The sequence below is a fragment of the Stenella coeruleoalba genome, assembly GCF_951394435.1.
Source record: "Stenella coeruleoalba genome assembly, chromosome: 11".
NCBI lineage: Eukaryota > Metazoa > Chordata > Mammalia > Artiodactyla > Delphinidae > Stenella > Stenella coeruleoalba.
Window position 1 is genome coordinate 43,345,079 of NC_137157.1, and position 13,127 is coordinate 43,358,205.

General features: G+C 38.5%; 1 protein-coding gene and 1 long non-coding RNA gene across 4 annotated transcripts in view; both read right to left on the reverse strand.

Moving 5' to 3' along the window:
* LOC307194016 overlaps positions 1–13,127 on the reverse strand; it is a 572,538-nt gene that overhangs the window by 35,392 nt on the left and 524,019 nt on the right. The gene's annotated exons all lie outside the window — the stretch shown is intronic.
* Positions 1,711–5,819, reverse strand: ATXN7L3B (ataxin 7 like 3B). The gene has a single exon (XM_079936691.1). The coding sequence runs from the start codon at positions 5,365–5,367 to the stop codon at positions 5,074–5,076; it is 294 nt and encodes a 97-aa protein (XP_079792817.1). The 5' UTR covers positions 5,368–5,819; the 3' UTR covers positions 1,711–5,073.

The following is a 13,127-nucleotide window of genomic DNA, read 5'->3' on the forward strand; positions in this document are numbered from 1 at the left end:
TGAAATCTTCACATGGTTTTTCTCTAACGGTGATGCAATGGTTTTTTTGATTTGAATTTTATTTATTTTTTATACAGCAGGTTCATTAGTTATCTGTTTTATACATACTAGTGTATATATGTCAATCCCAATATCATTCATTACAGCACCACCACCACCCTGCCCCATGATGCAATGATTTTCTGAGTCAAAATCTTTCCTAGGGTTAACCTGACTTGTTGATAAAGTTTATTTTTGATATTTTAAAGGAGTTGGTTGCCTAACATCTTCATAATACACTTAGCCTATAATGATTTTTGTTTCTTGCTATATTGTTTGTAAAACTCAGTGTCTAGAGTTTTTTTGTATATTTGGGTAGAGATGGGATTTTTTTTTAAGTTCTAGTAAATTACTACATTTATTAAATTTTAAGGTTAAAAATAAAAATTCCTTGAGTCACTTTTGATAAATTATATTAAATATATTTTCCATTTTCAATGTTTTCACTCAGTCTTAAAGTTTTCATCAGTATCACAATTTTTTCACTCTAACTGCAATTTGTCTTTTAAAAAAATTAGTCCTTTCATTTATTAAAAATTTTCTTGCTTCAACAAAGTACACTGGCCTTGCACTAGCATTCTACTTTTGCTTCTATTGCTTCTGTATTTTTGTTTTTGAACTGTGGGCAAGTCTTTGCTGCCAAACATATTTTCTCATTTCTGAAATGAATTTAGTATTTCCTTTCCAGCTCACATATTTCCACTAAGGCTCAAGTAATAATGATTGAAGTTTTCAAAATGGAAAAAACAAAACCAAGGATTTACAGGTTTGTCTACAATAGCTTTCTGAACAATTGCATCCCTTATAACAAATATTTTCTTTCAAAGCATCACGGGCATCTTTGGGAACATGTGTAAGAATCGAAAAGATGTTTAAAGAAAGCTCTTCCAGAATCCTTAACTACTTGAGCATACTTCATTTTCTTTGTCAACATCAAGCAACCATGTATTAGGTTCCTGACCTCATGCTACCCGCCAGTTAAAACCAAGTATGTAGGGAGTTAAAAGGTATGTGATTTCTTTTTCTTTTTAAATATAATGATCATTAGTTAGAAAACATGAAAATAATCTCAAAAGTCATACTGCCAAGTGGATTTAGTAGAGCACTGAGGTCTTCCAAATACCTCATTTCAGAAAAGTAGGTTAGCATGAAATATATCAATTCAAATCTAAACATATGAAATAGGATCCAAAAGGACTTGCTGCAGCTGCATATGAGTGTTAGGTGACTTAACACCATGTCACATGTCAATGAAGTCCCCTGAGATAGCCTACTGCAACTGGTTTCCTCTGATCCCATTTCTATAACTTTTATTCATCTAAATATTATTTCCAATTTGGGACTGTTTCTTTAAAGAACTAGAACATTTAGCAAACTAGTGATTTGATCAACACTAAGGAGCAATATGTACAATTTCTAGGGAAGTGCTCCAACTTTGGAATAGGAACTGGAATAAATGAAAAATCTCTGAATTATCTAAAAACAAAATGACAGACCTAAATAGTTGGAGTAAAATGAAAAGTATTGGAAACAATTACCTTTAGAAAGGCTGACTCATCTTTGCTATGAATCATTTGCCTCTTGAGAGCAAGAGCAGTATTAGATCAAAATGGTGGCAAAGTGTATATATTGATAGCTTGAGTGCCATTTAAATTGAACTATCCTTCACACTGGACTCAGTGACAGGATTGCATTGTATTTATTTTACCACCTTCTAGTTATGGTAAAGGGAAGATCGTATACAGTTTGTTTCTTTCACTGGATGTTGCAGAAAGCTAAATGTGCAGTATTAGATGGAGAAACAAAGTTGGGCAAAATTCCTCTATCTATCTATCTGATAAAACTCATTCAGGAGAAAGTAACTAAAGTTCAACATTTATTTCACTACGTGAATACCCAACAAACGTACAATTTTAAAAGAAAGATGAACATAGAGTCCAAATAAAGTCATTTTTTAAAATTTTGTTTATTGTAATTGTTTACCAATGGGGAGACGCAGTTTATTTACACCAGCAGCCATGGGGCAAGGGGAATACACAGTTAGCAGCCTGTATAGGATGGACTACTTATGCAAAAATAAGACTCTCCAAAACAAAGGACAATGGTGAGCTTCACTACACTTCCCCCAATGATCCCAGCATGCGATAATGCCAGGCAATGGCCCCTGGGCATGCGGTGGTGTGAACTAATGTATGGAAGAAAAAGCCACAAACCACAGAAATTTGTAAAGAACCCCTTCCCCCCCATACACACACACACTCAGATACATAATAGAATTACAGGGTGATCAATACACTTAATTGAGGAGATTAGGACAGGAATTCTGCTGTTAAGAGGAAAGATAGGGAAAGGGAGAATTCCTAACCACTGTTAACTATATGGTAGGGAGCATTCTCTCCCCCAAAAAGAAGAGTTAGTTTGTCCCCTTAGGGCACCTGTTGGACCTAGCCCACCTCATACCCAACCAGGACCAGGGGCTACTGCCCTAATAACGGGGAGCAAAAAAACAAAAACACAAACCAAGAGGGAGGTAATATGAACCAACCATTACTCAAAACTATTTCCACTTCTCCCTCCTCTAACCAGGAGAAAAGACCAAGGAAACAGTAATGTCACAATCTGAGCTCCCTCTCTGAAGGAGGAGTGGACCATGGCCTACCTTCAGCCTGTTTCCCAGATATTATCTTTAAGTAGGCCAGAGTCTCACTTAGACCCTCCTTTCCTTCTGCATCCCCTCAGAAGGAGATGTCTCTAAAAAAGGCAAGGGCAGATAACCCAAAATTATTTCAGTTCTTGCCAAGGTTTGACTTTTTAAACAGTTATTACAACTCTTGGATTGAAGACCAATCTGTAGCTAGGCCCTCACCCTGAGCGGGACAACTCTAGAGGGAGAATGCAATAATAAACAGTCTTGAGGCCCTATTACTATGCTTCCCTTAACCCTCTAGAGTATGTAACCCGAATCAGTCCATACAGTCCAAACAGTTCCTTCTGGGATAAGGAAGGATACATGCACAGCAAGGGTTAGAGAAAATGGATCAGAACCTACTCTGTCCCTGTGTCACTCAGCCTTTACTGCTTTTCTGCTTAGGTCCTAAGGGGCAGTATCCAAGTGGAGGTGGGAAGATGTAACTCCTCAGGAAGTAAGACACAGCAGGAAGGCATACCAGCAAGGCAGTCCCACAGAAGAAATGCTTAGGCATGACACTGCTTTTCATATACAAAAAATTACTTTCTCTTCCCATCCTAATCCCAATACAGGGAGCCGTAAGAAAGATTCTGCTCTGACTCTCTCTCAAAAACAAGAAAACAAAACAAAACAAACTTAAGAGAAGCCAAGGAAAGGGAAACTGGGCAGGCTTCAGAAGTAGGAGCATCAAGAGAGAGAAATTGAAACTGGTCAGCGTGAATGTAGAGCGGCAGGCAGCACCCGGGGTGATGAGCTGCACCAAATAGGCATGGAGCAGGGGACTGGAGGAACATGGGGCCAAGCCAGAAAAAGAAGGCTGGGCCCCTTACTGGGGCACAGAATGAGGTAAGAAAACATTTCAAATAAAGCAGCACCGCTCACCTTGGGGCTCCCACCCCTATACACTTCATAAACTTCAATCAGGGAGTCAAGTGGAGGGTAGTTTTGATACCCAGCTCACACTTTCCATCCTCCCCTATCCCATTCCGTAAAACCAGAGGGTTTCTGGGGGCCATTTCCTGACTTCCAACAACAAAAGGACAGCTCTTGTTGTCAAGAGGTCCAAAGGGAACTGAGTGGAAAGGGCTGCCCTTCGGGAGGGGCAGAGAAGGTGGTGACAGTCTAGATGTTCACTGCAACGGAGCTCTGTGACTGCCCAACCCAAGGAACAGGGGCGTTCAATAGGATGCTGCACAGTCAGATGAGAGTTGACCCAGTCCTGCTCCTTGGCTCCTAGCACTAACCCATTCACATTAGTGAGTGCAGCTGAAAAAGGTCCCCTCTGGGCTCAGCTTTCAAACCACAGCCTCCTGCACAGCCATGATGCTCTTCCATAGTTCACTCCTGCCCCGAAAATGGGAGGCAGGTAGTGACCTGGCACAATAACCAAGTCAGACCCATGGACTGGCTAGGTCACGAGTAACTCAGAGTAGGAAAACGCCCCACCGAACTGTTGTCCACAGCATAATACATCCAGATATGAATCCTGCAGTCTGAAAGATCGTGCATAGTCGCAGAAGGCCCTGCTACCTCCCCAAGGGATCATAACTTAATCCTCAGCCTGCCTGGATAACCAAGTTATTCATCTGCTAAGCCTATGCCACCAGGTGGGTTGCAAGAAACAGGGCTTTGTTCAGCAAAACGCTAGCCCATGTCCCCAACTCCGCTGAAGTCACTGTTAAATGCTGGACCTTTGGGAAACTGGTGGCTTTGAGCTTTTCTTCTTGTTGGCATCAAGACACAGAGCTTCTCCTACCAGATTCAGCTGGGAATTCTTTTTCTTGCCTTTCCCAGATTGGAATGATTAATATCCAGATCTCATAACTGACTTTCATTTGTCTTGGAGAAGCCCAAATCAGAGGCTCTAAGATCAGAGGTGCAGTCCCACTGAGGCCCAACAATTAAGGCCTGACCATCAGTTATGTCCAAACGGTCAGTTATCCAGAAAGCCCTTGACATCAGGCAGACAGAAAGGCTGAGGAACCAAAGAACTTTATATGCTGAGCACACAGATGCTCACCTGTGCACTGGGGACAGTACAGGGTTCTTGTGCACTTTCTGGCGTGTTTAGAAATCAACCACTGCGTGGCTTGCAGGATGCACAGCACAGCTCCTCCTGTCCAGGATTTCAAAGCTGATCCAAAGGTAATACACTTAAACAAGGATCCGATTTCCTAAATTCTCCACTCCAAGTTTTTAAAGGCTAGGTTCTTCAATGGGAACTGGGACTTTTGTCTGATTTTTTTTTTTTTTTTTTTTTTTTTTTACTTAGCTACCTAACTTCTCAAAACCACAGGACTGGTCTATGTTATTGTCCTGGTCACCCTCAGACTCTCATGTTGCAGCTACTGGAATTCCGGAGGTGAGCGTTGCAGCTGCTGATCAGGCCCATTCCCAGATTCTCCAGGAAGGGAGCAAAGCGGCAGGCGACACGCTCCTTTATCTTCCACTGGCTGAATGCCAAAATCCTTCACGCTACCAGTCTCTGCGAATTCCAGGTAGAAGTAGCCACACTTGACTGCCCGGTGCACCTCAAAGCAGAAGCCCAAACAGGAATCCTCTATTAGGTCTACGTATATCTCCTGAGCGATGGCCTCTAGCTTGTTAGTATCCAGGTTAGCCAACGAAATTTCCTCCATTTTAATCTGTACACGACCGTGGAGAGGGCGCTCGGATTACTCACAGCTGCACGGGCGGCAACACGTCGGGCTCGGCCGGCCGCGCCTAGGCCTACAGGCCTGTCAGGGCCGCGTCTTCAGCAGGGAGGGCGGAGGCGTCGCGGTGGCAGCGGCAGGGCAGCTGCAGCAACCAGCAGCGACTGCTCCGGAACCCCAGGTATCTCCGTTTCTTTTGGCGTCTCCCCGGATCTGGGACTTTCAGCTCGGGCTGGCCCCAGACTCACCGCCGCCAAACGGTCTCGGAGCCTCTCTCCGCTACCCCGGCCTCTTCCGCTTGCTGGTCCGGGTTTAGCCCAGCCTCCCCACTTCCGCTCCTCAGCACGCCTGCGCATTGGCCCCGCGCAGACTCGCCAGGTTCCTCCCTACGCGCAGCTGCCTGGAAAGCCTTGTAGTTTTAGGAAAACGAATGGGAAGAACTAAAACGTATCAGACTGTCATTACCTTTAATTGTAAAAAGATGATAAGGAGGCTGTTTTATGTTAATTTTTTTGCAGATTTAAACACTCGCTAATGAATTCTTTGTCCATGCTTAATCGATTCCCTCTTGAAAAAGGCAAATGACAACTGTGCACATTTGTGGTAATGATCTGAAGTACAGTTTTAGGACTAGTTCTCCGGATACGTTTGACGGATACGTTTGAAAATTTGACATATAATTGACTTACAATCATTTATACTACTGCCGCAGTTGTCATTTAAATCCACTAGATGGTGCAAGGAAACAAATTACACGAGTTTATCTTTCAGTCTTCTTTTGAAAGAAAAACTAGGCACTAAAGACGTAATTCATATATATTGATCACATGAACCTAAGGCATTTATTTCATTTATAAGACCATTAAGTCAGTGTGATTATAACTAGATCATCATATACTGTACATCTCTAAAATAATTCAAAGAGAAAATTATATGTATATTTTCTATTGAAGAGGGAGGAAACCTGAAATATGTTAAATACACTGGGAGGTAAAGGAATCTTTTCCTAAAATTGTGCTGCATGAATTGTGGGATCTAGAGCCAGTCTACCTGGGTTTAAATCCTAGATCCAACATTTAACAGTTCTGTTTCCTCATCTGGATAAAGCTAGTTCCCATTTAATAGTTAAAATTAAATGATATTTAAAAAAAATCTTCTTGTGACAGCTTCTTACATGTAAGTAAGCATTCAGTAACTGTCAGCTATTTTAATCATATCAGTTATGGACTTGAATATAAGAAAATTTTCCTGTATCTTGTTAGTTTCCACCCCCACCACTGTGAAATAGAGCAGCCTCTTGTACCTTTATACTTTATTAAAATATAGCTCTAGCCAAAGAAACAAAATTTAAAAAACAATACATATTTGTATCTGTCTGATTCTATAATTTCCTTTCCAGAGTAAAGGAAAATATAGACATGTATCTTTCCAGATACAAATAAAAACTTTCTAATGTATATGATCATCCGAACACTATTAGTTTTAGAGTTCATTCTTAATATCTTACTCTATATTTTTATGAGTAGAAGGTTAAGTACCAGTTTAACTTATTGGTTTAGGAGTACTTAACTGGTACTTGTACCCATACAAATTTTCTGATTGTGTATTTTATCATCCTAAAAAACAAAAACTGGCAGATATGGAGGAATTTGAAAGCCTAAGCTATTTAAGACCCATGCATGACAAGAATATTTTTATCTGGGACATAACTTTTTTTCCATTGCAGCCTTTGTGTAATTTATACATTCTCCATTCAAAAATTGGTATCATGTTTTGATATAAGTTGAAATCTGCATATAGCCATGTGCTAAGCCACAAAATATAATGATCAAGTGCATAAGTTCTTGAGTCAGACTGCCTCCCTCCTACCAGGTACTCTCTATGTGAACTTGCCTTATGTACTTCTGTAAATCACAGTTTTCTCATTGTAAAATGTCAATGACAATTCCCATCATAAAAGTTTGCTGTGAGATTTAAACTTGACAATGAATTTAAAAGTCTTCACAAAGTGTCTGACAAATAGTATATAATATTGTTTACCTATCTATTACATGTCTAGTTAGGTAAGAAGATACAGATGTAAATACAATCATTTCCACTCACTCCTCTCCCATGCCTTCTCCAAATTTAATTTAAAGCAATGATTCTCAAATATTAATGTGTATATAAACCACTCAGAGATCCTTTTAAAATGCAGATTATGATTCATTAGCTCTGGAGTAGGACCTGGGTTTTCGCATTTCTAACATATTTGATGCTGCTGGTTCGTGGACCGTACTTTGAGTAGCAAGGAATTAAAAGGGCTTGATAGTGGGCAACTTTTCTTCATAGTGATTGACTCCGATAAAATTTGTTCTCACCAAATTATCATGAGAGACTTTGCATGCTTAATTTTGACAGAAGAAGAATAAGTTATTGTTTTTCTACCCTTTAAATCCTCCTTATATTATGAGAGTTAGAACTCAAATCTGCAATTTATTTAATGCAGAGTGGTAGTCAATAAAGCTTACTTCAAAATATATACAAGAGACCATAATATTAATTGAAATTCAGATAATCAGGACTATGCCTAGGTTTAGATTTCCTGTCAGTATTTTATTATATTTACTCTTAGAAAAAGAACATTCTCATGACACTGAAAATGTGTACTTATGCTCATTGTCACCTTGTCACCTCTCTTCTACTTGTATCACTTAAGATGGCCTTACTTCTTGTTAAAACGTACTGAAACTCTTTATGTTAAATCAATGACATGTCACAAAATGAAGTTAGAAAGAACTTCGTTCCACTGCAATTAATAGAGTTGAAGGTATTTAAGCCTTTGGTATGCAAATATTTTTTAAAATAGAAACTCTCCATTATCTAAATCATTTTTCTCAATACAAAGCAAGTAACAGGGGTTGATTCTTCATAAAAGAGTGATCTTCAAAGAATATGTACATCATATATGCTTAAAACATTTAGTGTACAAATTAAGGGAAGTAAAATCGTATTGTGAAATTTAATTGTCTTTGATTTTTCTCTTCCCATTCAATAACTGTAATATATGCAGTGGGAGAATCAGCTTTTGCAAAGAGGAGCATCTTTTAAATTATTTAAAGGTTTTTATTAAAGACTGAAATTCCATGTATTTTTTTTGTATTCACATAAAATAAAACAGTGAGACAGCAGAGTGCATTCAGGAATAGACCTGGGAGCCCAAAGACCTGAGTTGCTGTCCTTTTTCTGCCACTAACTTATCAGGTGACCTTTGGCAAAAAGGCGAATTCACATTTGTGAAAACATGGACTCATGTTTTCTGAATATCCCTTTTAAAACCAAATTTCTGTGAATCAAGAAATCTGAGGAGGTACTGGCACAAAAACAGAAAGATAGATCAATGGAACAGGATAGAAAGCCCAGAGATAAACCCATGCACATATGGACACCTTAGCTTTGATAAAGGTGGCAGAAATGTACAGTGGAGAAAGGACAGCCTCTTCAATAAGTGGTGCTGGGAAAACTGGACAGGTACATGTAAAAGTATGAGATTAGATCACTCCCTAACACCATACACAAAAATAAGCTCAAAATGGATTAAAGACCTAAATGTAAGGCCAGAAACTATCAAACTCTTAGAGGAAAACATAGGCAGAACACTCTATGACATAAATCACAGCAAGATCCTTTCTGACCCACCTCCTAGAGTAATGGAAATAAAAACAAAAATAAACAAATGGGACCTAATGAAACTTCAAAGCTTTTGCACAGCAAAGGAAACCATAAACAAGACCAAAAGACAACCCTCAGAATGGGAGAAAATATTTGCAAATGAAGCAACTGACAAAGGATTAATCTCCAAAATGTACAAGCAGCTCATGCAGCTCAATAACAAGAAAACAAACAACCCAATCCAGAAATGGGCAGAAGACCTAAATAGACATTTCTCCAAAGAAGATATACAGACTGCCAACAAACACATGAAAGAATGCTCAACATCATTAATCATTAGAGAAATGCAAATCAAAACTACAATGAGATATCATCTCACACCAGTCAGAATGGCCATCATCAAAAAATCTACAAACAATAAATGCTGGAGAGGGTGTGGAGAAAAGGGAACACTCTTGCACTGCTGGTGGGAATGTGAATTGGTTCAGCCACTATGGAGAACAGTATGGAGGTTCCTTAAAAAACTACAAATAGAACTACCATATGACCCAGCAATCCCACTACTGGGCATGTACCCTGAGAAAACCAAAATTCAAAAAGAGTCATGTACCAAAATGTTCATTGCAGCTCTATTGACAATAGCCCGGAGAGGGAAACAACCTAAGTGCCCATCATCGGATGAATGGACAAAGAAGATGTGGCACATATATACAATGGAATATTACTCAGCCATAAAAAGAAACGAAATTGAGCTATTTGTAATGAGGTGGATAGACCTACAGTCTGTCATACAGAGTGAAGTAAGTCAGAAAGAAAAAGACAAATACCGTATGCTAACACATATATATGGAATTTAAGAAAAAAAATGTCATGAAGATCCTAGGGGTAAAACAGGAATAAAGACGCAGACCTCCTAGAGAACGGACTTGAGGTTATGGGGAGGGGGAAGGGTGAGCTGTGACAGGGCGAGAGAGAGTCATGGGCATATACACACTAACAAACGTAGTAAGGTAGATAGCTAGTGGGAAGCAGCCGCATGGCACAGGGATATTGGCTCGGTGCTTTGTGACAGCCTGGAGGGGTCGGATAGGGAGAGTGGGAGGGAGGGAGATGCAAGAGGGAAGACATATGGGAACATATGTTTATGTATGACTGATTCACTTTGTTATAAAGCAGAAACTAACACACCATTGTAAAGCAATTATACCCCAATAAAGATGTTAAAAAAAAAAAAAAGAAATCTGAGGAAATAGATTTCACCAAATGAAGGGTCAAGTCACTTCTTATGTACTGGCCAACAAAGTTCAAATGTTGGATCCTGAGGGTTTTCTTACCCCAAACTAATCTGCTGTACTACCTAGGGCATCTTGAAGCATCTCCACATGTTTGGGTTAAGGGCATTATTCATCTACTGAATACCAGGTGCGTGTTGTAATTATCTTGCCTAACATCTGAAGATGTTGCCTGTACCTGTATGTGGTCACTTTTAGTTGAAAATTTGAATTTATCTAGTGATTTTGACTCCTATGAAATCCATTTTCATCTATAAAATATTAGTTAAAACTTTACTTCCTTTTCTTTAGTTACCTAGGTTTTTAAGGTAAGTGAATAGTAAATCAGAGAGAGAGAGAACATTTGACTATATTGTCTTCTTTTATTCACAGGACCATGCTTTATGTCAGAAATAAGCTATATAGTATTATGCCTTTTTGTCTGTAATTTGCTAAAAGAAATATATGTGTGTCATAGCTCAACAGTAAACACTCACATGTTTTTCTAGGCATGACCAGCTTGAAGTTTCAAATCCATCCTCTGCTTAAATACATTCTTCAGGATTTGCATTTAAAAACTGATTATCATGACTTGCATGAGATTCTGAGATGCCAAAATTTGATATTAGATAAGGGTGCCATGCTAAAATTGCAATGTCAAAAATAAATTTATGATTTTAATCTGCCCTACTCAATTGTGAAATCAAGGTGACAGTGAACTTTGGCATTTATGACAACTCTGGCTTACGCTGTACTAAAGAAGAAAACCCTGTACTCCTGAGCTAACTACAGTTAGTAAGTAGGGTAGTATGCTAATCTAAAATAACATTTTAGGACTTAGCATAACACAGTCTTTTTTAAAAAATTGATCTTTTGATAGATAATTGATCAGCATCATTTTGATCTATGGAAAGGCTCTCTGGAATTATTTCCACATATTTGCATGTACAGGAAAATGTTAAAAATATTTTTCAAGTGTTTGTGACACTGCCTTTGAAGATTATAAGCTATTTCTTAAATAAAAATATAATAATTATTGCTGGCCTCTCCCTATGTGAGAGAGTCGGCCTGGTAGTGCAGAGAAGGATATCTGTTTACCTTATATATGAATATAAGGATGGGCCCAGAAAAATTTAAACTTAAACACTGAAAATCATTTCTTTTAAAAAAAATTATTTATTTAGACTGTGCGGCATGTGGGATCTTCCGGACCAGGGCACGAACCCATGTCCCCTGCATTGTCAGGCGGATTCTTAACCACTGGCCACCAGGGAAGTCCTTGAAAATAATTTCTGATTAGGCAATGCTGATGTGATATGGCAACAATTAACAGAGACTTAAAAAAAAAACCAACCTTATTTAGGAGAATTTCAAGCTTACAAAAGAGTTGCAAGACTATTACAAATAATAACTTCTATATACCTACTCTTCACCCAAGTTTACTTAACATTTTGTTCCTTTTACTTTCTCCATCTCTCTCCCTCCCTCTCTCTCTTTCTCTCTATCTCCCCTCCCACACCCCACCGCTGCCCCCTCCTCGCTGAGGTTTCCTTTTCACAAACTACTCTGAACTATTATTTTTCCTAATCTATTTGGTCAGTAAATTGCAGATATCATTCCCTATTATCCCTAAATATTCAATGTGTGTGTGCCTTAAGAACAGGCATTCTTTTATATCACCACAATACAATGAGCGAATTTAGGATTTTGACTTGTTTAGGAATTACCTAATATCTTAAGTCTAAAATAAACTTCATATACAAATATTTCCAATTGTCCTAATAATGTCCTTTACAGTATTTTTTCCCCTGGATCTAATCCAGGATTACATATTGCCTTTACTTACTGTGTCTATTCAGTTTCCTTTAATCTGGAAGAGTTATATAGCAGAGAATTTTGAGAATAAAAGGATATTGTACACAAGTTCAAATACATTCCATTTCAATAGAATATAAGTAGAATAAAAAATATTTTTAAAGACATGCAATTTCCCTAATTAAAGCCTTGATTATGGTAAAAATATATCTTAGCAGATCAGGATGCTGTAGCAATGTTGCTTGAAAATAAAGTTGATGATGAAGAAAGTTTATCTACCCGGGTAAGTTTGCAATGCTGACATGTCAGGGTTTTTTTTGACATAGATGCCTTCTGGAACTTCTATTACATCCATTTTTAGATATATTTAATGACAGTAATATTGATTCCTTCCCTGCTAACGCATGTACTTTAGGAGATCTTGATCTTGCTAACTCTAGTTTTGCCAAGCACAATACTTTTCAGAAATATAACCCTCAAGGCTGATGAAGAGTTTCTTTCATGATGTAAACTGTTGCTTGGGCCTGTCCTGATTAGTAAAACATGCCTTTTGGTTGCTAGTACACATCAGAGTAAACCAATGGAAAGTAACATCTAAACTTAGGAATCATTGAAAATAAAATCATGGCTTTCTTCACTTAAACAGTCTAATAGTAAAAGGAGGAAACTATAATAATATATTCAAGTCTGATTAAAAAAATTAAGGCCAGAGATGTTAAATGAATTGTCCAACTAGTTGGTGGAAGAATTAGAACTAGATGTTAAGGTTTCTAACTCCGAATTTTCTTTCTGTTACACAATGGTGTCTCCAGTACATACTTTTTTAATTTCAAAAAAGTCAGTAGTGACTACTTCCTATAATGTATTTGGTAAAAACACTTTAGAGTCAGTGTTAATATGTAATACATCAAAATCTTACTGCTGGGCTTCCCTGGTGGCGCAGTGGTTGAGAGTCCGCCTGCCGATGCAGGGGACATGGGTTCGTGCCCTGATCCAGGACGGGAAGAT

What these genes read in the sequence shown, in the direction of transcription:
- ATXN7L3B (XM_079936691.1), bottom strand. Translation starts at nt 5,367, where the DNA reads ATGGAGGAAATTTCGTTGGCTAACCTGGATACTAACAAGCTAGAGGCC.